Genomic DNA, 26,335 nt, shown 5'->3' on the forward strand with positions numbered 1-26,335 from the left:
TGCTCTGCCTGCCCTCCTGGCCGCGCAGTCCCGGGCAGCCCCTGGCCCGGGCTCACCGCCTTCCGTGCCCGCAGTGCTGTGTGGTGTGAAGGAGGTGGACGTGGAAGGCCTGGACGAGGTGCTGAGCCTCCTGGAGATGGGCAACGCGGCGCGGCACACGGGGGCCACACACCTCAACCGCCTGTCCAGCCGCTCACACACCGTCTTCACCGTGACCCTGGAGCAGCGGGGGCGCGCCCCCAGCCGTCTGCCCCGACCCCCCGCGGGCCAGCTGCTGGTGTCCAAGTTCCACTTCGTGGACCTGGCGGGCTCGGAGAGGGTGCTCAAGACGGGCAGCACGGGCGAGCGGCTCAAGGAGAGCATCCAGATCAACAGCAGCCTCCTGGCGCTGGGCAACGTCATCAGCGCCCTGGGCGACCCCCAGCGCCGCGGCAGCCACATCCCCTACCGGGACTCCAAGATCACCCGGTGAGGGCCCTGCGGCCGGCGGCCCACGGGAGCAGGGGCCCCTCTCGGGCTGCTGAGCGGGAGGAGGCGAGTAAGGGATGGGTCCCATCTGGCTTCGGGGCGCGCCGTCCACCAGTCCGAGGTGCCGGCCCGCGGGGTACGATTCGGGGTCCGGGCGCGCTGGGGCCCCTGACGCCCCCACCTGGCGTCCTCAGGATCCTCAAAGACTCGCTGGGCGGGAACGCCAAGACGGTGATGATCGCCTGCGTCAGCCCCTCCTCCTCCGACTTCGACGAGACCCTCAACACCCTCAACTACGCCAGCCGCGCCCAGAACATCCGCAACCGCGCCACGGTCAACTGGCGGCCCGAAACGGAGCGCGCGCCCGAGGAGGCCGCGGCCGGCGCGCGGGGGCCCCCGCGCCACCGCTCGGAGACGCGCATCATCCACCGCGGCCGGCGCGGCCCCGGCCCCGCCAACGCCCCCGCCGCCGCCGCCGCCGCCGCCGCCCGCCTGGGCGCCGAGTGCGCGCGCTACCGGGCGCGCACCGACGCCGCCTACAGCCTCCTGCGCGAGCTGCAGGCCGAGCCCGGGCTGCCCGGCGCCGCCGCCCGCAAGGTGCGCGACTGGCTGTGCGCCGTCGAGGGCGAGCGCAGCGCCCTGAGCTCCGCCTCCGGGCCCGACAGCGGCATCGAGAGCGCTTCAGCCGAGGAGCAGGCCACGCAGGGGCCCGGCGGGCCAACGGTGGCCAAGGGCCAGGTGTGGCCCCGGGGACGGAGGGAGGGAGCGGGGAAGGAAGAGGTCTTCATACAGCCAGCCGTGCCCCTGCGCCTTGTCCATCAGCAGAGCACATTGCCGATTCAGAGGCATACTGCTGATGACCTCGATCACGTTCCTTACCCTCCCCGAGCCTCAGGGTCTCTATCTGTGAAATGGGGCTAACATTGGTATCTACCTCTGGGCATGTTCTAAGGGCCGAAGGGGTACCAAGTGCCCAGCCCAGCATGCTGCGGAGCCTCAGTAGGTGGTTCCTAATAATAGTGGTGATGTTATTATTAATAAAAGTATGATTAATAATGACAAGAGATGGCGCAAATAGCTTGCAGAGGGGACCACTGGCAGGGTGGGCTCTGGAGCCCCGATTGCTGCCAGGGCTTGCAGCAGTGGCCAGCTGGGCTAGGGGAACCCCTGGCAGGGCAGAGGGAGGGCTGGGGTGTCCCAGAGACAGGCAGGCTTGTCCTGAAGTCTCTCTCCTTGCCCCTTAGGACGAGGAAGGGGCAGTGCAGCTGCTTGCCCTGCAGAGCCAGGTGGCCCGGCTGGAGGAGGAGAACCGAGACTTCCTGGCTGCGCTGGAGGACGCCATGGAGCAGTACAAACTGCAGGTGGGGGGCAGGCTTCCTTGAGGTGAAATTCAGAGAAGAGGGAGTTAGCCAGGGCGGGCTTCTGACAGGGTGGAAAGAGATGGGGGAGGAACAAGTGAGCAAGTGTGGAGGTGAGGAACAGATGGTGCGGGTGGGTGTGCGGGATGGCGATGAGCGGGATGAGAGGTGGGACTGGAGGGGCAGCGGGTCTGGTCCCTGGAGTCAGGCGCTTTTGTCCCAAGGTAACTGGGTCAGCATTGATCCTGGCGCCCTCTGGCGGCTGTGATGGGCATGGAAGTGGCGGACTGACGGAGGGAGGGATAGGACTTAACTGGGTGGGGTGAGTTTGACCCTGAACTAGTGCGGGGGGGGGGGGGGGGCGGTGCGAGGGCCCAAGGGGTGGTCAGAGGTGTTTGGCCCTTCTCAGTTTTAGCCCAGAGAGGGTGGGGTGGCCTCAGACCTGTTCTTCAGTTTTCTGTCGGCATCCCTGCGCCCTCCCCACCCGCACCCCGCATCAGCACCAGGCACTTGTCTTCCAGAGCGACCGGCTGCGGGAGCAGCAGCGGGAGATGGCAGAGCTGCGGCTGCGGCTAGAACTGGTGCGGCCCGGCTGGGGGGCCCCAGGGCTCCTGCAGGGCCTGCCTCCCGGGTCCTTTGTGCCCCGGCCTCACACAGCCCCCCTGGGGGGTGCCCACAGCCACGCGCTGGGCATGGTGCCCCCTGCCTGCCTTCCTGGAGATGAAGTTGGCCCCGAGAACTGGGGAGAGGTGAGGAGGTGGTGAGGCTGGGTGTCTGTTGAACTGGACAGCCTTGGGCAGAGCAAGGGCGGTGCCGGGGAATGTGCCCCTCACCCCAGGCTTTCCTGGGACGAGCTGGGAGACGCCCCTTTCCAGTGCCCCTAGAGGAAGGGCCAAAATTTGGGTGACTCTGTAGGGCCACTCAGAAGGATCTGCTGCCATTGGGCATCCCTGGGCTGGCTGCAGATTGTGGAGGTTACAGAGGGGATTCTGGCTTCCGGCACTGGATGGGAAGCTTGCATACCTCCAGAGATGGGGAGCTTATCACCTCTGAGGTTACCCCTTCTGTCTTTGCAAGTTTACTTTCCCATGAGCCCTAATCGCCCTGAGCTTGGCCTCCTACTTGGGACCTTTTGGACAAAGGCTGCTCCTGCATCTTCCTGAAAGCTCTGGGTCATCTCCGCTGTAAAAGCACAGAGGAGAGGGAGGGCGTGAGTTTGGCAGGAGTCTGTTACACACCCACCACTCGGGCAGAGTGTTGTTGGTGAGATAAAGACTTGGGTGCAGATGGCCTGTATACAAAGATAGGGCAGACTGTCACCTGAGGAGTCCCAGGTGCTGGGTGGGGGAGGGAGGGAGCTCCTGCTCCAACTTGGGATGGGCAGGGCGGGGCATGGGGGGCACCAAGACTGGTGATGGGAAATGCCTGGTGGAGGGCGCCCTGGAGCCTTCCTGTCCTGAAGCCCTTGGCACTCCCCTAGGAGGTGACAGATGGCAGAGAGGCTAGAGCCACGGCGGAGGCAGACAGGCCCGGCAGCGGCTCTTCAGCTGCCTCGGACGAGGAGGAGGAGGAGCCCCCCCAGCGGACCCTGCACCTGCGCAGGTGAGTGGGACCAGCTGCCACCCGACAGAAACCACCTCAGGGCCCGGGCTGGGCAGGGGGAGGACCCCGCTGTGGTCTCAGGGTACCCTCACCTCCATTCCCCCGTGCAGTTGGGAAGAACAGATGGGGGCGGGGGGCTTGGGACCCAGAGTTCTCACTGGGGTGAATGTGCTGCAGGGTGGGCCGAGGCTTCCTGGTTCTCAGCCTTCAAGGCGGCCCTCGGTGCCCCCAACAGCCCAGCGCCCCCTAAGCTCAGCCCCTGTGGCCTCAGTTCTTCCAGACTAACACCCTGGGGTTCCATTGGCCCTGAGGGGATAGAAGGCCCAATGGCTTCTCTTCCTTCCTCTGGCTGGGAAGGGTACAGACTCCTGCTTCTGTCTTCCAGAAACGGGATCAGCAAGTGGAGCCAGAGGGTGGGGGCCTGCCCAGGGAGTCCACTCGACAAGAAGGGCCCAGAGCTTCACCTTGAGGAACTGGGTGCAGCCATCCCGGGGCCCAGAGGTGAGCTGGGTCCGGGGTGGAGAGGGCTCTGATCCTCCCCTCCGTGGTCCTGCACTAGCCATCCTGGACAGTCCACACCTCATCCCTGGCTGCCCCTGCCCAGGGCGTGCTTCTTCCCTCCCCCGTCACCTCCTGTTGGGGCAGTGGCCTTGACAGTGGGCTTGTTACAGTCATTGGTGGGAGCAAGGCCCTGGCTCGACCCCGTCAGACCCCCGCTGCCATGGCCTCTGAGTGGCGGCTGGCGCAAGCCCAACAGAAGATCCGAGAACTGGCCATCAACATCCGCATGAAGGAGGAGCTCATTGGCGAGCTGGTCCGCACAGGTGAGGTGGTGGGCTTTCGGGTGGGTCTCCCACCTGAGGGTGGTTAGGAGCAGGGGCCAGATGGTTTAAGTTTGGTAACCAGCTAGCCTCTTCCAGCTGTAGGACCTTGACCAAGTAGGATAGCACCTCTGTGACTCAGTTTTCTCATCTCTAAAGTGGGGATAGTAATTGTCCCTGTTTTATGGGTTGTTGAAGTGAGTTAATTCAGCTGAAGTAATTAGGCTGGTTCTCAGGAAGCATTACCTATGAGGAGTAGTTGTATTTACTAGTTGTCTGCTGTGTGAGGCGGTGTGGTGCATTCAGACCTCTTGGTCTTAGGGAGCAAACAGTGTCCCCAAATCATGCTCTGTCTACCCCTGGTGATGTGTGTAAAGGGCCTGGGAACGGTTTGAGGTAGTGACCAGCTGAGGCTTTTTATTTTAATAGTTACATGTTTGTTACAAAATGCCTGATGAAGAATTTCAAACACACGAGGAGAGACTGGGTCAGTGGGGCCCTCACCCCATTACCCAGATTTAGTGTTACGAGGTTTTCCCCACATTGATCTCTCCCTTTTCTCTTTGCTGTTTTGAAGCAAATCCCCACAAATCTTGTCATTTGGCCCCCACACATTTCGGTATGCCTCTTTCTGGACATTTTAACCAAAATGCCGTGAGCACGTCGAACAAAACTTCCTGTCACCTGGATGCCCAGGGCACGGCCGTCCCCGAAGTTCCTCGGCAGGGTCTGTGGCCCGCTGGTTTGCTGGAACCCAGCTCCACACGTGTCCCACATGCTGTGTGTGCTTGTTAGGCGTCTGAAGTCTCCCTTCTAGCTCCTTCTCAAAGTCCTGTAGAATGTCTCAACCCCCACCCCCTCAACCCCATGTTCTCGGTTTGCCTATTTGCTTCTTCATGTTGTTATTTAACTTGTTCCTCTGTCCTCAGATTTCCTGCAAATGGAAGTTAGTTCTAGAGGCTTAATAATATGCAGGCCCAAGCTCTATATTTGTTAGTATGTATTAGGTAAAACTAAAGCCAATTTAACCCATTAATATCCCTGGATTGCTGTTACTGATAAGGCCCATTTAAAAAGCGAGTGATTTAAAAGAAAGTAGATTAACTCATGGTACCTGTGGTACCTTGACAAAGCCCATGCAGGTGCCCCTGGCTGGCAGGTGACTGGAACCCCTCCCAGGGGTGTGAAGGGATGGTCCTCCTGGGGGAGAGGGGCGGCCTGTGATGAGCGCCCCCCCCCTTCTTCCAGGGAAGGCGGCCCAGGCCCTGAACCGCCAGCACAGCCAGCATATTCAGGAGCTGGAGCGGGATGCAGAACAGGTGCGGGCTGAGCTGAGTGAAAGCCAGAGACAGCTGCGGGAGCTTGAGGGCAAGGAGCCTCAGGACGCCGGAGAGCGGTCCCAGCTCCAGGAGTTCCGCAAGAGGGTCGCTGCCGCCCAGAGCCAAGTGCAGGTCAGTGTTGGGATCCCGGGGTGGTGGCTGGAGTCCTGGGATCGAGACACGTGGGTCCCAGGGCCCACGTTCACTGGAACCTGTGGATGTTCAGGGCCTTGTGCCCCCAGCTTCTAGCTGGTTTGGCCTCCCGGGGTGAGGCTGGTGTTACACAGAAGTTGGCAGCCTGGGGGGTCGGCTCAGCTTTAAACACGGCAGAGGCAGGGAAGCCAGTCCTGCCTGGAGACCGGTAAGAGGGGAAGGGTGGGCATCAAAAGCAAGGTACCCATTCCTCATGCGACCCTCGCCTCCCAGTTCCCCAAGCACTTACCTCTCCATTCCATCTTCTCTCTGTCTTTCTACCCATCCATCCATATGTCTGTCTCATCCATACACCTGTTTATCATTTTGTTGGTTCGTAACCCCCTCTGGAGCTTCCCAGGTATAACCTGAAATGGGTCCCCACACTCGGAGGGAGAAATGGAAGAAAGAGACAGCCACTCCAAGTGGGAAGGTGGCGGGTTTACTGAGCAAGGGAACTTGTCTTGGGTGCCCCTCTTTCTGCAGTGGGCTCTGAGCCATCAGCAGGGGGTCTGATTCACTTGGAAGTGGCTCCTTTGGTGGCTCTCTGGCTACACTGGAGGCAGATGCCCCAGCAACAACATAGGCACGTGTAAGAGAGAATGCAGAATAAGACACTGATTCCAAAATCAGTGACAGCTTTTTCTAAGAGCCCCATGATTCGAACCACTGATTTAATAAGTTCCCAAGGCTGGGGGTTGGATCACTCAGGGCGTTCACTTATGTCCTTATGTGATTTAATAAAGATCATACATTAGCAGACTCATCAGCTGTGAACACACCACATTCTGTTTGGATAATGGCACCCAGGTGCCTCCTTGTGGAGTAATAATGTCTCAAGCCATCCTAGTTTGGAGAATAGCTATTCTCATCAGAGACATTTCAGTGTTCAGTAACAACAGACTTTGTTGGCCATCATCTAAGGCTTGCTGGATGAATTCAGTAAGGGCTTCTCTGTGTGCTGTAACCTCCAGGCCAGTGAAGGGAACCAAGATGGCAGCCACATCTTGGGTGGCTCAATTAAGCATCTGCCTCAGCTCAGGTCATGGTCATGGGTTCTGGAATCGAGCCCTGCGTCAGGCTCTCTGTTCAGCGGGGAGTTTGCTTCTCCCTCTCCCTCGCCCTCTCCCCTCTGCTTGTGCTCTTTCTTGCTCACTGTCTCTCAAATAAATAAAGTCTTTGAGAAAAATAATAATACTGCAATAAACATAGGGGTGCTTGCATCCTTTCGAATTAGTGTTTCCATTTTCTTTGGGTAAATACCGATTACTGGATCATCATATGGTATTTCTATTTTTAATTTTTTGTGGACCCTCCATATTGTGTTCCATAGTGGCTGCACTGATTTGCATTCCCAGCAACAGTTCATGAGGTTTCCTTCCCCAACCCCCCATCCTCACCAACACTTGTTATTTCTTGTCTTTTTAATTCTAGCCAATCTAACAAGCGTGAGGTGATCTCTCATTGTGGTTTTGATTTGCATTTCCCTGATGATGAGTGACGTTGAGCATCTTTTCGTGTGTGTTGGCCATCTGGAAGTCTTCTTTGAAGGAATGTCTGTTCATGTCTTCTGCCCATTTTTAATTGGATTATCTTTTGGGGGTTGAGTTGTGTAAGTTCTTCATATATTTTGGATACTCACCCCTTATTGGATATGTCATTTGCAAATATCTTCTCCCATTCTGTAGGTTACCTTTTAGTGTTGTTGATTGTTTCCTTTGCTGGGCAGAAGCTTTTTTTATTTTTGATGTAGTCCCAACAGTTTATTTCTCTTTCTAGTTCCCTTGCCTCAGGAGACCTATCTAGAAAAAAGTTCCTCCAGCCGATGTCAGAGAAGTAACTGCCTGTGCTCCCTTCTAGGATTTTTATGGTTTCAGGCCTCACATTTAGGTCCTTAACCCATTTATTTTTGTGTATGGTATAAGTGAGTGGTCCAGTTTCATTCTTTTACATGTAGCTGTCCAGTTTTCCCAACACCAGTTGTTGAAGAGACTATCTTTTTCCCATTGGATATTCTTCCCTCCTTTGTCAAAAATTAACCCTATAAGTGTAGTTTATTTCTGGGCTTTCTATTCTGTTTTGTTGATCTATGTGTCTTTTTTTTTTTTTAAGATTTATTTATTTGAGAGAGAGAGAGAGAGTGCATGCCCAAGTGGAAGGGGCAGAGGGAGAGGGAGAGGGAGAGAAATCCTCAAGCAGACTCCTCACTGAGTGCAGAGCCTGTCACGGGGCTTGATCCCAGGACCCTGAGATCATGACCTGAGCCAAAATCAAGAGTAGGACACTCAACCCACTGAGCCACCCAGGCGCCCTGTGTGTCTATGTTTCTGCCAGCACCGTGCTGTTTTGATTACTCCGGCTTCGTAACGTAACATAGAATCTGGGATTGTGATACTGCCAGCTTTTTCATTTCCAAGATTGTTTTGGCTATTTGGGGTCTTTTGGGGTTCCATACACATTTTAGGATTGTTTGTTCTAGCTCTGTGAAAAATTCGGTTGGTATTTTGATAGGGATTGCATTAAATCTATAGATTGCTTTGGGTGGTATGGACATTTTAACAATATTTGTTCATCCAACCCATGAGCATGGACTGTCTTTCCATTTGTGTCATCTTCAGTGTCTTTCATCAGTGTTTTATAGTTTTCAGAGTACAAGCCTTTTACCTCTTTTGTTAGGTTTATTCCTAGATGTTTTATTATTTTTGGTGCAATTGTAAATGGAATTGTTTTCCTAATTTCTCTTTCTGCTGCTTCATTATGAGGGTGAAGAACTGCAACAGATTTCTGTACGCCGATTTTGGATCCTACAACTTTACTGAATTCATTTATCAGTTCTAGCGAGGTTTTTTTGGTGGAGTCTTTAGGGTTTTCTATATATAGTATGAGTATGTCATGTGCATACAGTGACAGTTTTACTTCTTTCTTGCCAATTTGGATGTCTTTTATTTCTTTATGTTGTCAGATTGCTGCGGTTAGGACTTCCAGTACTATGTTGAATAAAAGTGGTGACAGTGGACATCCTTGTCTCGCTCCTGACTGTAGGGGGAAAAGCTCTCAGGTTTTCACCGTTGAGTATGACGTTAGCTGTGGGTTTATCATATATGGCCTTGATTATGTTGAGGTTTGTTCCCTCTGAACCTACTTTGTTGAGGGTTTTTATCATGAATGGATGTTGTTAGTCACATGCTTTTTCTGCATCTATTGAAATGATCGTATGGTTTTTATCCTTTCTCTTATTGATGTGATGTAGCACACTGACTGATATGCAAATATGGAGCCACCCCTGCATCCTGGGAATAGATCCCACTTGATCGTGGTGAATGATTTTTTTAATGTTATTGTTGGATTTGGTTTGCTAGTATTTTGTTGAGGATTTTTGCGTCTGTGTTCATCAGAGATATTGGCCTGTAGTTCTCTCTTTTGGTAGTGTCTTTATCTGGTTTTAGTATCATGGTAGTGCCGGCTTCATAGAATGGATTTTCCTTCTATTTTTTGGAATAGTTTGAGAACAATGGGTATTAACTCTTCTTTAAGTGTTTGGTAGAGGGGTGCCTGGGTGGCTCAGTCAGTTAAGCGTCCGACTTTTGATTTTTGGCTCAGGTCATGATCTCAGGGTCCTGGGATCAGGCCCTGTGTTGGGCTCCCCACTCGGTGGGGCTTCTGCTTGACTCCCTCTCCCTCTGTCCCTCACTCTGCTCGTGCTCTCTCTCTCTAAAAGAAAATCTTTAGGGGCGCCTAGGTGGCTCAGTTGGTTAAACGACTGCCTTCAGCTCAGGTCACGATCCTGGAGTCCCAGGATCGAGTCTCTCATCGGGCTCCCTGCTCGGCAGGAAATCTGCTTCTCCCTGTAAACCTCCCCGCTCTTGTGTGCTCTCTCTCTCTCTCTCATTCTCGCTCTCTCAAATTAAAAATAAATCTTTAAAAAAAATGTTAAAAAAATAAAATCTTTAAAAATAAATAAATAAACATCTGGTCCTGGACTTTTGTTGGTTGGGGGTTTTTTTTGTTACCAATGCAATTTCATTGCTGATAATCGGTCTGTTCAAATTTTCTATTCCCGGTTCAGTTTTGGGAGGTTATGTTTCTAGGAATTTATCCATTTCTTCTAGGTTGTTCAATTTGTTGGCATATTATTTTTCATAATATTCTCTTACAATCCTTTGTATTTCTGTGCTGTTGGTTATTTCACTTTCATTTCTGATGTTGAGTCCCCCCCCCTTTTTTTTTAATAGGTTTGGCTAAAGGTTTATCAATTTTGTTGATATTTTCAAGGAACCAGCTCCTGGTTTCATTGATCTGTTCTACTGTTTATTTAGTTTCTATATCACTTATTTCTGCTCTAATCTTTTTTTTTTTTTTTAAGATTTTATTTACTTATTCATGAGAGAGAGAGAGAGAGAGGCAGAGGGAGAAGCAGACTTCCCGCAGAGCGGGGAGCCCGATGCGGGACTCGATCCCAGGACTCCGGGATCATGACTTGAGCCGAAGGCAGACGCTTAACCATCTGAGCCACCCAGGCGCCCTGTGCTCTTATCTTTATTATTTCCTCCCTTCTGCTGGATTTGGGTTTTGTTTGTTCTTTTTCTAGCTCCTTTAGGTGTAAGGTTAGGTTGTTTGAGATTTTCCTTGCTTCTTTTTTTTTTTTTTTTTTTTTTTTTTTTTTTTTTTTTTTTTTTTAAAGATTTTATTTATTTATTTGAGAGAGAGAATGAGACAGAGAGACATGAGAGGGGGGAGGGTCAGAGGGAGAAGCAGACTCCCTGCCGAGCAGGGAGCCCGACGCGGGACTCGATCCAGGGACTCCAGGATCATGACCTGAGCCGAAGGCAGTCGCTTAACCAACTGAGCCACCCAGGCGCCCTTTTCCTTGCTTCTTGAGGTAGGCTTGTATTGCTACAAATTTCCCTCTTAGAACTGCTTTTGCTGCATCCCAGAGATTTTGGACCATTGTGTTTTCTGTGTATGTTTTGATTTCCTCTTTGATTTCTTGGTTGACCCATTCATTGTCTAGTAGCATATTTAACCTTCATGTATTTGTGCTCTTTCCAGATTTTTTCTTGCGGTTGATTTCTAGTTTCATAGCGTTGTGGTCAGAAAGGGTACATGGTGTTTGACTTTTATCTTTTTGAATTTGTTGAGATTTGTGTCCTAATATGTGGTCTGTCCTGGAGGATGTTCCATGTGCACTTGAATGTGTATCCTGCTGTTTTAGGATGGAATGTTCTGAATGCATCTGTTGAACCCATTCTGGTCCAGTGTGCCATTCAGAGCCACTGTTTCCTTGTTTATCTTCTGTTTGATCTGTCCATTGATGTAAATGGGGGAGGTAAAGTCCCCTACTATTATTGTATTACTATCGATGACTTTCTTTATGTTGGTTATTACCTGCTTTATGGATTTGGGTGCTCCCATGTTGGGTGCATCAATATTTACAATTGTTATATCTACTTGTTGGATTGTCCCCTTGATGATTATATAGTGTCCTTCCTTGTTCTTGTTACAGTCTTTGTTTTAAAATCTATTTTGTCCCATTATCAGTATTGCTACCCTGGCTGTCTTTTCACATCCATTTGCGTGATAAATGGTCTCCATCCCCTCACTTTGGATCTGTAGTTGTCTTTTGGTCTGAAATGAGTCTCTTGTAGGCAGCATATAGATGGGTCTTATTTTTTTATCCTGTCACCTATGTCTTTTGATTGGAGCAGTTAGTCCATTTACGTTCAAAGTAATTATTGATAGGTATGTACTTACTGCCATTTTGTTACTTGTTTGATGGTTGTTTTTTGTAGTTCCTCTTGGTTCCTTTATTCTCTTGCTTCTTCTCTCATGGTTTGCTGGCTTTCTTTAATGACATATTTGGATTCCTTCCTCTTTATTTTTAGCATATCTATTACTGGTTTTTGATTTGCGGTTACCAATACATTTGTGTATAATATTTTCTGCATGTAGCGGTCTATCTTCAGTTGATAGTGGGTTGAGTTTGAACCCATTCTTTACTCCTCTTCCCTCCACGTTTTAGGTATATGGTTTCATACTTTACATCCTTTTGAGAGTCCCTTCACTGATTTTTACAGATGAAGTTATTTTTACTGCTTTTGTGTTTGTTACTTTTCTTACTCTTACTTATGGTCTTTTGTTTCCACTCAGAGCCACCTTCAGCATTTCTTGCAAGGCTGGTTTAGTGGTCATGAACTCCTTTAGCTTTTGTTTGGGAAATTCTTTATGTCTCCTATTTTAGGAGGCCACTTTCTTCTGATCTGCAAAGTTTCTGCTGAAAAATCTGTTGATAGCCTTATGGGGTTTCCCTTGTATGTAACTATTTTAACTGCTTTTATTTTTGTTTTATTTTATTTTTTTAAGATTTTATTTATTTGAGAGAGAGAGTGAGCAAGTGAGAGCGAGAGAGAACACGAGTGGGGGGAGAGGCAGAGGGAGAAGCAGGCTCTCTGCTGAGCAGGGAGCCAGATGCGGGGCTTGATCCTAGGACTCAGGGACCACAACCTGAGCCGAAGGCGGATGCTTAAATGACTGAGCCACCTAGGTGCTCCTCTTAACTGCTTTTAAAATTCTCTCTTTATCACTACTTTTTGCCATTTTAATTACTAGGTGTCTTGGTATGGGCCTCCTTGGGTTGATTTTGTTGGGGGGGGTCTCTGTGCCTCCTGGATCTGGATATCTGTTTCCTCACCCAAAACAAGGACGTTTTCAGCTGTTATTTCTTGAAATAAAATTTTTGCCCTCTTTTCTCCATCTTCTTCTAGGATCCTTACAAGGCAAATGTTATTACACTGGATGGAGTTGCTGAGTTCCCTGAGCCTATTCTCATTTTGCATTTTTTTTTCTCTCACCCACTCACCTTGATTACTTTCCATTACTCTGTCCTCATCCATTCTTCTTCTTCTAGTTTATTTATTCCCTCTAGTGTCTTTTCAATTTCATTTAATCTGTTCTTCTCTGACTGGTTCTTTTTTAATCTCTTTGTTAAGGGCCTCACTGATGTCCTTCAGTCTTTTCTCAAGTCCAGTGAGTATCTTTATGACCATTACTTTAAATTCTCTATCAGGCAGATTACTTATCTCTGTTTCACTTTGGTCTTTTGCTGTGATTTTGTCCTGTTCTTACATTTGGGACATATTCCTCTGTCTCCTCATTTTGTCTAACTCCGTGTCTGTTCCTATGTCTTCAGAAAGTCAGCTACAGCTCCCACTCTTGAAAGTAGTGGTCTTCCGAGGAAGAGGTCCTATAGTGCCCTGCCGCACAGGGTCCCCTTTTCCCCAGAGCCTGGCGTTTCCAAAATCTCTCGTGTGTGTGTTGCAGGCACCCTAGTGTTGTGGCTGAGCCACTTCTTCCACCAGGCCAGTCGTCTGTAGTGGCCCTCTTTGCCCGTCGTGGGCAGGGTTCAGTGCTGGTGGCTGTAGGGGCCATTCTGGGACCGCCCTGGGTTTGAGCTGAGTCAGACGAGGCACTTGCCAGAGCTGTGGCAGCACCGAAGTGCAGGCCCTTTCCCTTTGTTTTCCTCCGAGAAGCTTTCATTGGTGCGTGCAGCCTGTAGTCAAACCAGATGTCTGCCCGCAGCCCACTGCTGGGGCCGCAGTCTGACTGGTGTGTGTGGTTATATGTCCCTCTCCCTGGGGCAAGAGTCACTTTGGAGCGGTGCTGGCTCCTCTCAGGGCTGTTTGTACACTGCCATGCCTATGGCCCGCGTTTGGATGGGCTCCTGCCAAGAGTGGATTGGAGGGGGCCGAGATGCAAAACGCACAGGGGCCGGGCATCCAGTTTTAGCAAGGCTTGTGGGCTGGTCCTCTTGTGAGAGGGAACCGGCCGCCATGTCTGGGACTGACCACAGGGTGGGAGGAGGCAGATCTGTAACGCATGGGGCACAGAGTGTTTGCAAGGTTTGCGCCCTTCTTCCGGGGGAGGAATCCTGTCTCGCTGGGACTCAGGCAGGCCTGACTGCAGGGGGCAGATCCGCTTGAGCACGGTGGGATGGGACGGGGCTCAGTGTACAGAAGTTAAGTAGTGAATGTTGGTGCGGCCTGGTTCCTGCAAGTGGCCGAGGATTGATGCTGGGGGACAGAAGAGGGAGAGGGTGCCTTCCAGCTCCTTTGTTCCTGGAGGAGTCTCCCAGTGACATCTGTCCCTCCAGAACGCCTGAGGTTAGTGACTTACACTCCCTCCCGTATGCGCCAGGCATTTTTCAAACTCCGGCTTCTGTGCTGTATCTCCTTGGCTCATGTGTCGGGCCATCTCCTTAAGGGTGGGGACTCGGCTTCCTGTCGCCCTCAGGGCTCTCCCGGAGCTGAGCCTGCTGAGTTTTATAGTTGGCTAGCTGCTGGTTGTAAGAAATTTGGCCCCTCTGGTTTTTAAAGCCAAATGCTATGGTGATCGTCTCCTATGCGGGCTCCCTGGTGTGAGGGTCTGTTTCTCTCCCGTCTCCACTTCCTTGGCATCCGTCCTCCTGCGGACAGACCTGTGGTCCAGTTAGCTCCCCACGGCTCTGCCCTCCCCGCCCTCTTCAATGTGCCTCTTCTCTACGTTTCGTTGTAGAGTTTGTTCTGCCATTCTTGGACCGTTTTCTGGGTTGTTTGCACCGATGTGACTGTTATCTACTTGTACCCTGGGATGAGGTGAACCTAGCGTCCTCCTACTCCCCCGTCTTCCCCCATCCCTCCTGCAACTTTCTGTATCCATTCAGCTTTCGTTGTAGCGCTCTTGCCACGAATCACTGCCCACTCACATGGCTGAAGCTTCTACTGATACTCTTCATCTTCTGGAGTTTGTGGCCTGGACTTGGGGCAAGGAAACTGCGACAGCAATTTGCAAAAGGTCTCCCCCCACTTTTCTCTTTAGTCTCTGTGGACAGCGCTTTGGTTATCTCCCCGGGTGTTTGTATTTGGAAGACATGATGAGATTTACAAACTTAAGGGACAGAGAAAGCATGCAAGTGTTCCTCTTGAAGTTTTGGGGTAGCTGCTCTTTATATTTTTCCTTTGTGGGGGCGCCTGGGTGGCTCAGTCAGTGAAGCTCTGCCTTCAGCTCTGGTCACGATCCTAGGGTCCTGGGATTGAGCCCCGTAAGGAGCCTGCTTCTCCCTCTCCCTCTGCCTGCCGCTCCCCCTGCTTGTACGCTTTCTCTGTCAAATAGATAAATAAAATCTTTAAAAAAAAATAAATTTTTTCCTTTGTGTCAGGGGTCAGAGTCATGGGCCACTTTATCTGCTTCCTCATCAATTACCACAACACCCTCCTCTTTGTTCTGATCGCCTTCTTAGAGATTCCATCTCTTAGCGTCTGAACCAGGCTTCGTTGATCGGAGGTGTCTTGTGCCCTCATCCTCATAGCTTGCTTCTTACTCTGCCTTCCCACCTTGTCCGCCAGCCCGGAAGGCAGCAGACTGGGGGACATTCCCACGTCCGTCTCTAATCTCAGCTCTTTAACTCAAGCCACAGCCTCTAGCTGGGCCTCAGTGGCCACATGAACTGCCCACAGTCGAGGCCAGCCCAGCGCGCACCCTTGTCTTCCGCTTCTTTGCCGCAGCCCACAGTCCCCTAAATGAGCCAGCATTTTCAGGGCGCCCCCATACTCACGCGGCCATCCATAAGCATCTGAGCTAGGGACCGCCCCTCTGCACACAGAGGTCGGTGGCCTGCTCAGGACTTCCCCTGATGCCTTTTGCCCCGAGGCCCATTTCTTCAGTGGTAATCTCCTTGGGAGCTTCCCGGATGTGATCTTAAATCGGTCCCCGCACGTGGAGGGTGGGGAGAGACCAAAGATGCAGCCACTCCAGGTCGGAAGGTGGCAGGTTTAATAAGCAAAGGGAATTTATTGACAAAGCTTGTCTTGGGCGGAGCCCTGTGCCCACCTGCTACATCTTAAAAGTTTACCAAGAGGCCTTAACTGGGTTCAGTCTTAGGAACCATGCACTGTTCTCAGCTCCACATCACTGTCTCAAGGTCGTGTCCTTGCAGCCCCTTCTGGGAGTGGGAAAGGCAAGCGGAACCCACATTCCGAGGATGGGGGAGGGGGGCAGGCGCCTCTGATCATCCGGGTCCTGCTCCTGGGTCAACCAGTGATCACATCTTTCGATGACCTTCCCCAACACATTTGGTCACAGTTGATGTGACCCACTGTTCATCCATCCATCCATTTGTCTTTCTATTGCCTTTTATTGATCCATGCATTCATTATCTGTTCATCCTGTTTTTTTACCCTTCTATGATCCCATCCATCCGTCTGTCCACCCACCCTTCCATCCATCCATCTTTACAGCTGTCCATCCCTCATTCCTTCCTTCTCTCCGTTCAGGCATCCGAGAGACATTTCAGTAGAATGATGGAGACTGTGGGTTCTGCAACCCGACTGGGCATGAATCCCAGCCCTGCCGTTTACTAGCTGTGTGTCCTTGGTCAAGTTTCCCGACCTGTCGGTGCCTCAGTTTCCTCATCTGTAAAGTGGGGATAGCGATAACCCTGTTTTTCTGTAGGAAGGTCGCGATCACTTGATACTGAGCACTTGCTGGGTGCCTGGTACGTAGTAACTGTCAGACTGGCCTCCATCACGAGTCTTCTGAGGTCACTGGTCCATGACCCCCTGGACTTCTGTGTCCGCCTCTGTCCGCCCCTCTGTCCACTCCCCGTCCTTTGGTCCTGCCCCCGCTGGTTGGCTGTCGGGCATGCTGGCGGCGTCCCAGCGGAGGCTGTGTCGGTCCAGGTGCTGAAGGAGAAGAAGCAGGCGACGGAGCGGCTGGCGTCGCTGTCGGCCCAGAGCGAGAAGCGGCTGCGGGAGCTCGAGCGGCACGTGCAGCTCATGCGACAGCAGCAGGGGCAGCTGCAGAGGCGGCTTCGCGAGGAGACGGAGCAGAAGCGGCGCCTGGAGACGGAGATGAACAAGCGGCAGCACCGGGTCCAGGTCGGGCTTGTGGGGGGAGGCGCGGGCGCCGGGGAGGGGAATGGCCGTGGGGGGAGGGGCAGCAGGCTGGATCTCGGTCCCCGCCCCGCCCCCCCCCCCCCCCCCGGGGCTGTGTGACCGCCTAGGCCGGTCGCTTGGCCTCCCCGGGTGTGTTTGGCCTGGAAGGGAGCAGGGCCGTGGGCACCGCGAGGCTCGGGGGGCGAGCCCGTCTCCACGGGGGCTTCGGGCGGCCCGGGCAGCCCCTGGAGAGAGCCGGCGCGCCCCCGCGGCCCCGCCGCCGAGCCGCTCGCCTGCTGCATCCCCAGGAGCTGGAGCGGAGGCACGAGCAGCAGCAGAAGATCCTGAAGATCAAGACGGAGGAGATCGCAGCGTTCCAGAGGAAGCGGCGCAGCGGCAGCAACGGCTCTGTGGTCAGCCTGGAGCAGCAGCAGGTGCGCCTGCGCCCCCGGGAGCGCCCGCCGGCGCCCTTCTCCCCGCCCCGCCCCCCCCCAGCCCTGGGCGGCGGCCCCTTGGGCCCCGGGGCAGGAGCTGAGTTCCGTCCCCGCCTCCCCCTCCCTCCGCTAGAAGATCGAGGAGCAGAAGAAGTGGCTGGATCAGGAGATGGAGAAGGTCCTGCAGCAGCGGCGGGCCCTGGAGGAGCTGGGGGAGGAGCTGCACAAGCGGGAGGCCATCCTGGCCAAGAAGGAGGCCCTGCTGCAGGAGAAGACGGGGCTGGAGAGCAAGCGCCTGCGGTCCAGCCAGGTGAGGCCCCCCGCATGCGGGAGGGGGGCCCCGCAGCCTCCTTCGCGTCAGCCCTGTGCGGGCGGGGCCTGCTCCCTCCCCGACCCCTGGCGGTGCCGCCCCCAGGCCCTCAGCGAGGACATCGTGCGAGTGTCCAGCCGGCTGGAGCACCTGGAGAAGGAGCTGTCGGAGAAGAGCGGGCAGCTGCGGCAGGGCAGCGCCCAGAGCCAGCAGCGGCTGCGCGGGGAGATCGACGCCCTGCGCCAGGAGAAGGACTCACTGCTGAAGCAGCGCCTGGACATCGACGGCAAGCTGAGGCGGGGCAGCCTGCTGTCGCCCGAGGTAAGCCCTGCCGCTTCCCGAATGTGCTTTTCCCGCCCGTGAGACCCAGAGAAGGGGCTGGCGGCCAGGGACATGCTGGCCTGGCCCTGCCGCGGGCTCTGGCCCCCGTGGCTGGGACACCCGGGCTGGGGCCTCGAGGTTCCTGCCCAGGGGGAGCCTGGGTCCCCCCCCCCCCCCCCCCCCCGCGTCCTGCACGGTGTCAGCCCGCGTGTCCCACGCCTGGGCCCCCCAGGTGGGAGTGAGTGTCAGCAGCACATCCCCGCACCCCGTGGCCAGTCCCAAGCAGCGGGGAGAGCCTCGTTGAAGTCACCTCACCCCCGCAGACCCTCCGTGGCCTCCGTGGCCTCTGTGGCCTCTGTGGCAGTCCCGCCATGCCTTCCCTTTGGCATAGAGTGTTCTGTGCTCCCTGCCGTAGATCACGGGAGAGGCGCTGCCGAAAGCAGCCTCTCAGAGCCCTGGCCTCCTCCTGGGGTCGGGGCTGTGATGGAAATTGCCTGTCCCCTGTCATAGCGGGCAGGGACCCTGCTCCTGACGTGCTGACTGCCTGCTCAGGACGAGGGGACACGATGTCTCCCTCATGGCCGAGGGCTGGCCCTGTCTGCCCGGGGCTGTCGTTCCGGGAGTGGGCGCGGGAAGCCGGGCCTCCCCGTCCACATGTGCCCGTGGCCCGCAGGAGGAACGGACGCTGTTCCAGCTGGACGAGGCCATCGAGGCCCTGGATGCGGCCATCGAGTACAAGAACGAGGCCATCACGTGCCGCCAGCGGGTGCTGCGGGCTTCGGCCTCCTTGCTGTCCCAGTGTGAGATGAACCTCATGGCCAAGCTCAGCTACCTCTCGTCCTCGGAGACCAGAGCCCTACTCTGCAAGTATTTTGACAAGGTGGGTCAGTGGCTCCCAGGCCCCCGGCCGCCGCCTTCTGGCGCTTGCCGGGGGTGGGGGTCCTTTTGGCAGCTGCAGAGAAGGCCCTGTTTCCCCCCAGGTGCGGGGACAGAATCGGGGCTAACTCCAGTCTCCAGGGCTGCCCCATACTCTCCTTTTTAAAAACCTTTCTTAGTGAAAGTAAGCCCCGGGCGCCTGGGTAGCTCAGTTGGTTAAGCGACTGCCTTCGGCTCAGGTCATGATCCTCGAGTCCCTGGATCGAGTCCCGCATCGGGCTCCCTGCTCAGCAGGGAGTCTGCTTCTCCCTCTGACCCTACCCCCTCTCATGTGCTCTCTCCCTCTCTCTCATTCTCTCTGGCTCAAATAAATAAATAAAATCTTTAAAAAAAAATAAAAAATAAATAAAAAAAGAAAGAAAGTAAGCCCCAGTCCTCTCCCCACTCCTTTCCCCTGGTCGATTGGCCCCTTCGGTGTCCCCAGGTCAGTGGTTCTCAACAGGAGGGTTTTGCCCCCAGGGGACATGTGGCCATGTCTGGAGCCGCTTCTGGTCCTCACCGCAGCAGGGGTGGAGACCAGGGACGCCGCTAGGCCTCCTACAACACACCGGAAAGGCCCCCCCCCCCCCCCCATTCTCTGCCTGCAATGTCCGTAGCGCCAAGGCTGAGAAATCCTGCCCACGGTGACATCCCACCGCTCGAGGCAGGGACAGGACGGAAGCTTCGTCTTGAGAGCGTACTCTCGTCACTGGGAAATCACTGCCTGGCACACCGTCGAGGAGTCTGAGGCCCAGTCTCGGCTCAGCAGGGCCCCCTGGTGATTTCCCAGTGACATGGGCCGCGGGGCAGTGGTGGCACGTTTGCCGGGCCCCTGCTGCCCCGCTCGGGGACGAGCTGGGGCGCTGAGCGTGTCTGGGTTTGGGACAGGCCGTGGCGCTCCGAGAGGAGCAGCACCAGCAGCAGATTGCCTTCTCCGAGCTGGAGATGCAGCTGGAGGAGCAGCAGAGGCTGGTCTGCTGGCTGGAGGCGGCGCTGGAGCGGCAGCGCCTGGAGACCGACCGCCAGCTGACGCTGCAGCAGAAGGAGCACGAGCAGAACGTGCAGCTGCTGCTCCAGCAGAGCCGGGGTGAGCGCCCCGCCCCCTCCGCCGCACGCCCCGCCCCCGCCCCGCCCCGCCGCGCGCCCCGCCCGCGGCCCCTCACCCCCTGGCCCTGGGTCTGTCCCCTCCAGATCACCTCGGTGAGGGGTTAGCAGACAGCAAGAGGCAATATGAGAGCCGGATCCAAGCTCTGGAGAAGGAGCTGGGCCGCCACATGTGGCTGAACCAGGAACTGAAGCAGAAGCTCAGTAGTTGGAGCGCTGCCGGCCCGGGCAGGGGTAATTCTCCCCGAAACCAGCGAGCCAGCCCCCCGCGTTCCCCGCTTTGCAGTGTCAGGCTTCGGCCGTGGGGGAGGCTTAGGAACCACGCTAACCAGCTCTTCCCGGGGCGGCTCACACGTGGCCCACGGTGCAGGGGGGCTGGGAAGCCTCCGTGTCTGACCACAGAGCCCTTTCAGTGACAGGTGTGGAGAAGAGGACCTTGTGCCTGGAGAACAGGCCACCCCCGGGAAACGAAGAGGAGCCCCCCGCCGCACCCGAGCTTCTCTGGCAGCAGGCCCTCCCGGATGGCGCCCCCCGCGCCCGGGACGAGGTGCGGGACTTGGTCCGGGCCCCGCTCCCGCTGACGTGGAAACGCTCAAGCCTGTGCGGTGAGGAGCAGGGCCCGGCCGAGGAGGCGCGGCTGCGGGAGGCCGCTGAGCCCCTGGCAGGGCGGGTGCAACCCGGAGGTGAGGTGGGTCTGCCCTGGAACTTCGGGCCCCTGGCCAAGGCCCGGCGGGACCTGCGCAGAGCCAGCCCGGGGATGATTGACGTCAGGAAAAACCCCCTGTAGGCTCGCGGGCAGAGCCTGTCCTGGGGGGACCCTCCGAGCCTGCTGCACGGTCCAGCCGCGTGCCTTCGCTTCTGGGAAGGACAGTCTTTACTTCCCATCGCAGATCCAGGTCCCGAGCTTTACCCAATTGGAGTCAACAAATTCGGGCTACAGCCCAAATGAATTGGGACTCAATTTTTTTTAAATATGCAGACTCCTGCTCATTTCTTTTGAGCTATGGTACCACCTTGCCGTCTTTTGGCTTGAGAGTTTGCAAAAGGCAGTTCTGGTTTCAAGCCTGCGTGTGTGCCCGGCGTTCTGGGGTTCAGCCAGTGCTGGACCCAGAACACTCAGTGGCAACAGGGTTGGGTTTTAAATGGTCTTATGTTTATGGTGGGAATGGGGAAGTTTTGCCTATTTTTAGAATTTTGTAAAACCATTTTATAATAAATGAGACTCTCTGAAGGGAGGAGTTCTGACTTGGTTTGATCTACAAGATAAGAGAATTCCATCTGAGAACACGACAGGCTTGCAAGCTTTTCAGGCTCCCAGTAGGCCACTCTGCGCACCCACCCCCCCAAACAGCTGCATCTCCCCGAGCACAGTGAGGACAGGGCCGGGCCAGGTTTCAGGGCTGACTCGGAGACGCAGAACCAGGAACCACTAGAGCTCGGCCAGAGTGAGTCAACATGAGGCCTCCAGGTTTAAACAGAAAGGCACTGAATGCTGTGCAGCCCGAGAGGATTTTATTATGATGTGGGGAAGGTAAGAAATTGATTCTGCTGTTGGCCGCAGCCTTCAGCTTTGTGAGGGGCCCCTGAGGAGCCCTTTCTCCCACTGGGACTGGCCTTGGTCTCTCAGAGGCGGGGGCCGAAGGGGAGCCTGCTCTTACAATTCCTTGTCTGCCTCCCCAGCTGAGTCAGAGCACCCGCCTCACCACCTCCCTAACAAGGGGCAGGGCTGGGAGGAAGGCACCCCCGGAGGGGGATTAAACCCCCTAAGGGACTCTTGTGGGAATCGGAGGGCTGACACAGTAGAGGACTGGGACCAGGCCCCCAGTACCTGGGGAGAGGCCAAAGGTTTTTTTGGAGAACTTATCTTTTGAGCTTCCTTGGTTTCCAGGGAGCCCTCCAGGGTGACGTAGGACAGCTTAGTCAGGCCCTGGCTCAGATGAACTGAGTTTCTGGGGTCAGAAGTCCTCTGTGCCAGGAGCCTGGAATTCCTGACATGTCCAGAGGAAACTGCTCTCCGAGTACTTCGTCTGGCCTGGGAAGGCAGTGGCTCTGGCCAGGCTCAGTAGTGTGTGGAGGTTTAGGTCCCCCTACCAGTGCCAGCCTAACTAGCTCAGGAGTTTCTTCCGTGTGTAAGTCCTGCTGATGGGGCGTCTCCTGGAGAATGCTCGGCTGAAAGGAGATTCTTCGGCCGTGGGGGGGACGACCTCCATCTCCTCATCTAGAAGAAGGCAGAGGGAGCATGCAGGAAGTGAGGACGGAACAGAAGAGAAGGGGCTTGAACGGGACAGAGGTCCCATGCAGGCAGTGCCTGCCGGTTCGCATGCTGCGCTTCTTTCCAGGCTCCCCACCCTCACGTCAGCGCAGGGCTGGCGGCGGTTTGGAAAAGCCAAGTCCTGCGGTCTGAATTCCCTCAGCTGGATTGTGCATTCTGCTGTTTTGCGTGATTTATATCCTGGTCTCAGGGGAAGGGAATCACCAGAGGCTCCGGCCTCCTGGATTCCCCTTCAGTTCTAGATGTTTCTAATGCAGTGCACTGAGCACCCGCAAGCCGGTCCCTTTCCCGGGTGGGGTCGAGGAAAGGGACCCCTCAAGCCTGAAGGCCGATCCCAGCAGCCAGTCCCTAATCCTAACGCGTGTACGGAAGCATAGGGGTGTAACCCCCCCGGGGGGAGAGGGGCAGGCTGCCACCGTGCCGCCGGACACATGCTCCTCAGGTACCAGTGACTACACCACACGGTAGGTCCCCCTCTGTCACTGCTTCCAGAAACTGCTTCATGACACAGGGGAGTGCTAGTGTGGTTTCTCTGGGAAGAGCACAGGACACTGGAGGGACAAAGTCCGCTGTCCCGGATCGGGCACGCCCTCCGACTCCGCCATCCCACTGCCTGGCCACCCTGAGCGAGCTCTGGGGAGTCACCCGAAGGACCCAAGTTTGGTCCGCCTAAGTCCCCAGGACCTTCGCTCAACAAATTACCTCTGGCCTCAGGACACCGCGAGGAAGGCGTCTTCCCCTGGAACAGCAGCGGGGACTGGGTGAGAGCCTGCAGGCCGCTAGCCGACAGGCAGCTCCACGGCGCAGGGCCCGGCGGGGGCGTGGAACCTACGGGAGGGTCCAGGGTGAGCACGGCCCCGCGGCGCCCCCGCCAAACGAACCGCCAGCTGCCACCCCAGGGCCGCGGACTCACCCGGCACGAACACGTCGTCAGCCCCCGGGGAGGGGACGTGCCGCCCACTGGCACGTGGAGACCACCCCTCGCTCCTGCGCAGCTCTGCGTCTCCTCTCTGCTCCTCACACGCCCTCTTGGCTGGACACTCCGCTTCCTCCTTGGTGGGAAGGAGCCTCTTCCTGGAACCCCACCCAAACTGGCCCCAGGAGAAGGCTTCCTCAGCCTGGGGTGCACTGTCCCTGGGAGGCGACTGGTCTGGCAGCTGGCACACCCCCTCAAGCTCAAAATCCCCCAGGAGGGGAGTCCTGCTGCCGCCGAGGTCAAGACCTCCTCGCTCCCTTCGCTCCGGCTCGAGCAGGAACACGCCGGCAGGGAGGTCCAGGCCGATGTCGCCCCTCCCCGCAGAGCTGCCGCCCCCCGCCCTCTTCCTCCGCGGCCAGTCCTGAATGCTGTCAGGGGTGGTCTTCCCACTGTGTTTGGGAGACGGGGTCCAGGGAACACCGTCTGTTTGAAACGGAGAGGGGGTGCTAGGGGGACAGCGGGTGGGGGTACAGGACTGGCAGATGTAGGTCTGTCCCCCGCTCTTGCCGGGGGTGCTGTGCGAGGGACGAAGGCAGGGGGGCGACACGTAGGTGGCTTCAGGTTTCCCTGAGGACTTGCTGGCCCCGGGCATGCTGAGTCCAGGGAGGGAGCTCTCCTCCCTTCTCGGGGGCTCGGCTTCCGCCAGGCAACTGGTGTCTATCTTTTTAATGCGAAGCTTGGGCAGGCCCGAAGCTTGCATCTCCAACTCCACCTCGTAGGTCTGGGGGCTGGCCGAGGCTTGAGAGAGCCGAGTCGAAGCCTGCAGCTTCTCCAGCGGCGAGGCCGCCTGGCGCTGCCTTCTGTCGGCCGTGCGGCGCAGGGCATAGGACGAGGCCCGGGGAGAGCGGGGCCCGCGGGCAGGAGAGGATGGTGGGCTCCCGGGGGCCGACGGAGAAGGCTTCTCCCGCGCCACCACCGGCCTTGACGCCTCACCTTCCGCTGCCGTGACGTGGCCTGGCGAGCCGTCGCTGCCGTGGTGCTCCGCTTCGTCCAGGACAGCGAGGTGGCCCGGGACACTCGCCCTCAGCACAGGAGAGGACCTACGCCGGTCACTCCCGCAGCCGGTCCCAGAGGGACTGTGTCTTTCCGGGGAAGGCTGGTCCTTTCCAGCGTCTGTGAGGGCGGCTGGGCTGCCAGCTGCAGCAACCCTAGGAGCGGCCGAGGTGCTCGGCTGGCCCTCCAGGGAGCTGCTTTCCAGGTCCGAGGTCTCTCTGTGCCTTCTTCCAGTTTTAGCAGGGGCCCGAGGGGGCACAGGCTCAGACTGGGCAATCTGCGGGATTCGGGGGGGCGTGGAGGGACCAGGCCAGGAGAGAGACGAGGCTACGGGGGGTGCTTTCTGGGGCTCTTCCCAATCCAGTTCTTCGGGGGGAGGAGATTCTATCGAAAATTCCCGAAATGGACTCTTGGCAATTTCACCTAAGGGAGAGGCCAAAGGTTTTTCTGGAGAAAGAAGCGGGGCAGAAGTCAGATTGGTGCTCCGAGGTGTCTTGGGGACTGAGGCAGCTTTATCCCTCCATTTGTGTGTGAGCTCCTCTGCCTGAGAAGCCCCGGGAACATGGGGAGGGGGGTGCGCTGGATCCGGAGGGGTTTCTCTTCGCCCCGCTGAGGCTGCTGCTCTCGGAGGGGTTCTCAGCGCGGACCCGACGGGCATCAGACCCTCACTCCCAGTCAGGCCTGCTGGGCAGGAGGTGCTTTCGGGACTGGAAGTCACTGGGGGTGGCCAAGTAGAATTCAGAAATCCCGGCGGCTGGCCCCCTGGCCTTTTGGGAGTTCTTGGTATCTTCTTTTCAAGAGGAGAGGTTCCTCCTTTTGCCAGGGAGTGTCCTTTCCAAGGAGTGACTTTGGGTTGAGATGGTGAATCCCAGCTATGTGAGGAGTCTTTTAAGGACTCCTTAAAAATGACCTGTTTGGCAGGAGTCACTTCTGTAGGGGGTTTCCGCTGCCTTTCCGGGGTGCACAGTGGAGTTTGTGGTGTACGAGGGAACCTTCTTGGGGTAGCTTTAGAAGAACCTGGAGATTTCCGGTTACTCTTCTTAGGAGTCTGTAAAGAGATGCTTATTTCAGTGCCTAAATATCATAACCCCTATTCTCCATTGAGCATTTTAGTCCTCTCTAAGGCAATGAGAAAGGCAGATGGGAGATTTCTGGGTGGCCAATGGAATGACCGTAAGCTGATTTCCAATAGCGACACGTTTCCACTTCCAACCATGACCCAGATTTCACTTGTCTGTTTTTTCCTAGCACCAAACACTGAATCTAATCTTGGGTCTAAGACAAAAAATTTCCGTAATATGCATACGGCAGCTAAACCAGGCTTTGCCTTGAATGGTGTGTCACTCTACCACTCACAGCTACCCTTCTCTTCAAGGAGATAGCGCCTTCTGATCTCTGCCTAACGTGGCCTCCGGGGGTCACGTCCTCTGCTGTTCACCTGCATTCAGCACGCGCTTGCTACGCCCCCACTGTGCTGGGCCCTGTGTGAGTGTACGTGCCGGTGACGGGACGTGCGGTATGGAATACCCAGACAGCTAAGGTACAGCGGCACAGAGAACATCTCCGGAAGGAGACTCCCCAGCCGCAGATCTCCCTCCCTTCCTGCAGAAGGCAGTTACGCACCCAGCATATAAAGGAGATCAGACACCTTTCGTTTCTATTTGATTATCTCAAGGGAATCCTGGTCTATGGGCATTTCATGTTCAATGGGGCACAGCCAGATGACAACAGCGTCACCAGTGCACCGACAGGGCCACACACGGGACAACGTGGGAGCACAAGAGCAGGCTGGCTGTCTAACCCAGCTAGCAGGAAAGGGGGACAGGAACAGGGAGTCAGGTCTTTAAGAAGGGGGTGTCAGCAGGTGAAGGCCAAAGGTGGGGAAGTAGGAACTCTTCCTTTGCCTAAAATCGCAGCAGCAGCTGTGTGCAGGCCAGCGTGCAGCCTGATAGGGCCGGGAAAGTGGATTATGAAGCAGGAGGTGGTGAGAGGCAAGGGCCACAGCCAGCCCACAGCGGCCCATGCCCACCTGGGAGGACTGACCCTGGTCCTGGAGATCGGTGGTCTTCAAACCCATCCCCAGAGCTTTGTGTCCTCCCCCAACCTCTAAGCCGTTTATTGGGTTTCCAAGCAAAGATTATTTGTTAACAATAAGGGTTCCATTTTAGGAAAACCTAGAAAACCCTGCTTAACAAAGAGTCATAGAGCTTTAAGCAAAGTGATGCAGTGTGAAAGATCACTCCAGCCTCTGGGAGCAGGATGGACATGAGAGGGAAAAGGCAGTTGAAATGTTCTAGGCAGAATTGAAGGCAGGCAGGAACTGCAGGGGATGGAGAAGAGGGAAGG

At 55.8% G+C, this 26,335-nt stretch overlaps 2 protein-coding genes across 5 annotated transcripts in view; one reads left to right on the top strand and one right to left on the bottom strand.

Annotated features, from left to right (window-relative positions):
* The window catches only part of KIF7 (kinesin family member 7), a 30,991-nt gene extending 10,012 nt beyond the window's left edge, over positions 1 to 20,979 (top strand). The window contains exons 4-19 of one of the 4 annotated variants that reach the window (XM_064569893.1): positions 75 to 468; positions 663 to 1,206; positions 1,713 to 1,829; positions 2,348 to 2,575; positions 3,307 to 3,428; positions 3,814 to 3,929; positions 4,100 to 4,252; positions 5,498 to 5,700; positions 16,470 to 16,667; positions 16,973 to 17,098; positions 17,232 to 17,408; positions 17,514 to 17,729; positions 18,403 to 18,609; positions 19,533 to 19,731; positions 19,836 to 19,982; positions 20,168 to 20,979. In XM_064569893.1, the coding sequence (XP_064425963.1) occupies positions 75 to 468; positions 663 to 1,206; positions 1,713 to 1,829; positions 2,348 to 2,575; positions 3,307 to 3,428; positions 3,814 to 3,929; positions 4,100 to 4,252; positions 5,498 to 5,700; positions 16,470 to 16,667; positions 16,973 to 17,098; positions 17,232 to 17,408; positions 17,514 to 17,729; positions 18,403 to 18,609; positions 19,533 to 19,731; positions 19,836 to 19,982; positions 20,168 to 20,535 (3,515 nt within the window). In that variant the 3' untranslated portion in view covers positions 20,536 to 20,979. Of the gene's footprint in view, positions 1 to 74; positions 469 to 662; positions 1,207 to 1,712; positions 1,830 to 2,347; positions 2,576 to 3,306; positions 3,429 to 3,813; positions 3,930 to 4,099; positions 4,253 to 5,497; positions 5,701 to 16,469; positions 16,668 to 16,972; positions 17,099 to 17,231; positions 17,409 to 17,513; positions 17,730 to 18,402; positions 18,610 to 19,532; positions 19,732 to 19,835; positions 19,983 to 20,161 lie in introns of all 4 variants that reach the window. The other 3 variants (XM_045899415.3, XM_064569895.1, XM_064569894.1) reach the window with 3 other exon arrangements.
* Positions 20,980 to 21,227: 248 nt separating this feature from the next.
* The window catches only part of TICRR (TOPBP1 interacting checkpoint and replication regulator), a 45,572-nt gene continuing 40,464 nt past the window's right edge, over positions 21,228 to 26,335 (bottom strand). The window contains exons 20-22 of the mRNA XM_045899417.3: positions 22,934 to 25,037; positions 22,723 to 22,848; positions 21,228 to 21,966 (exon numbers count right to left, since the gene is read on the bottom strand). Of these exons, the coding sequence (XP_045755373.1) occupies positions 21,854 to 21,966; positions 22,723 to 22,848; positions 22,934 to 25,037 (2,343 nt within the window). The 3' untranslated portion in view covers positions 21,228 to 21,853. The remainder of the gene's footprint in view (positions 21,967 to 22,722; positions 22,849 to 22,933; positions 25,038 to 26,335) is intronic.

Source organism: Mirounga angustirostris, unplaced genomic scaffold (genome assembly GCF_029215605.1).
Source record: "Mirounga angustirostris isolate CCGP_5_RB_7025 unplaced genomic scaffold, mMirAng1.0.hap1 SCAF_9, whole genome shotgun sequence".
NCBI lineage: Eukaryota > Metazoa > Chordata > Mammalia > Carnivora > Phocidae > Mirounga > Mirounga angustirostris.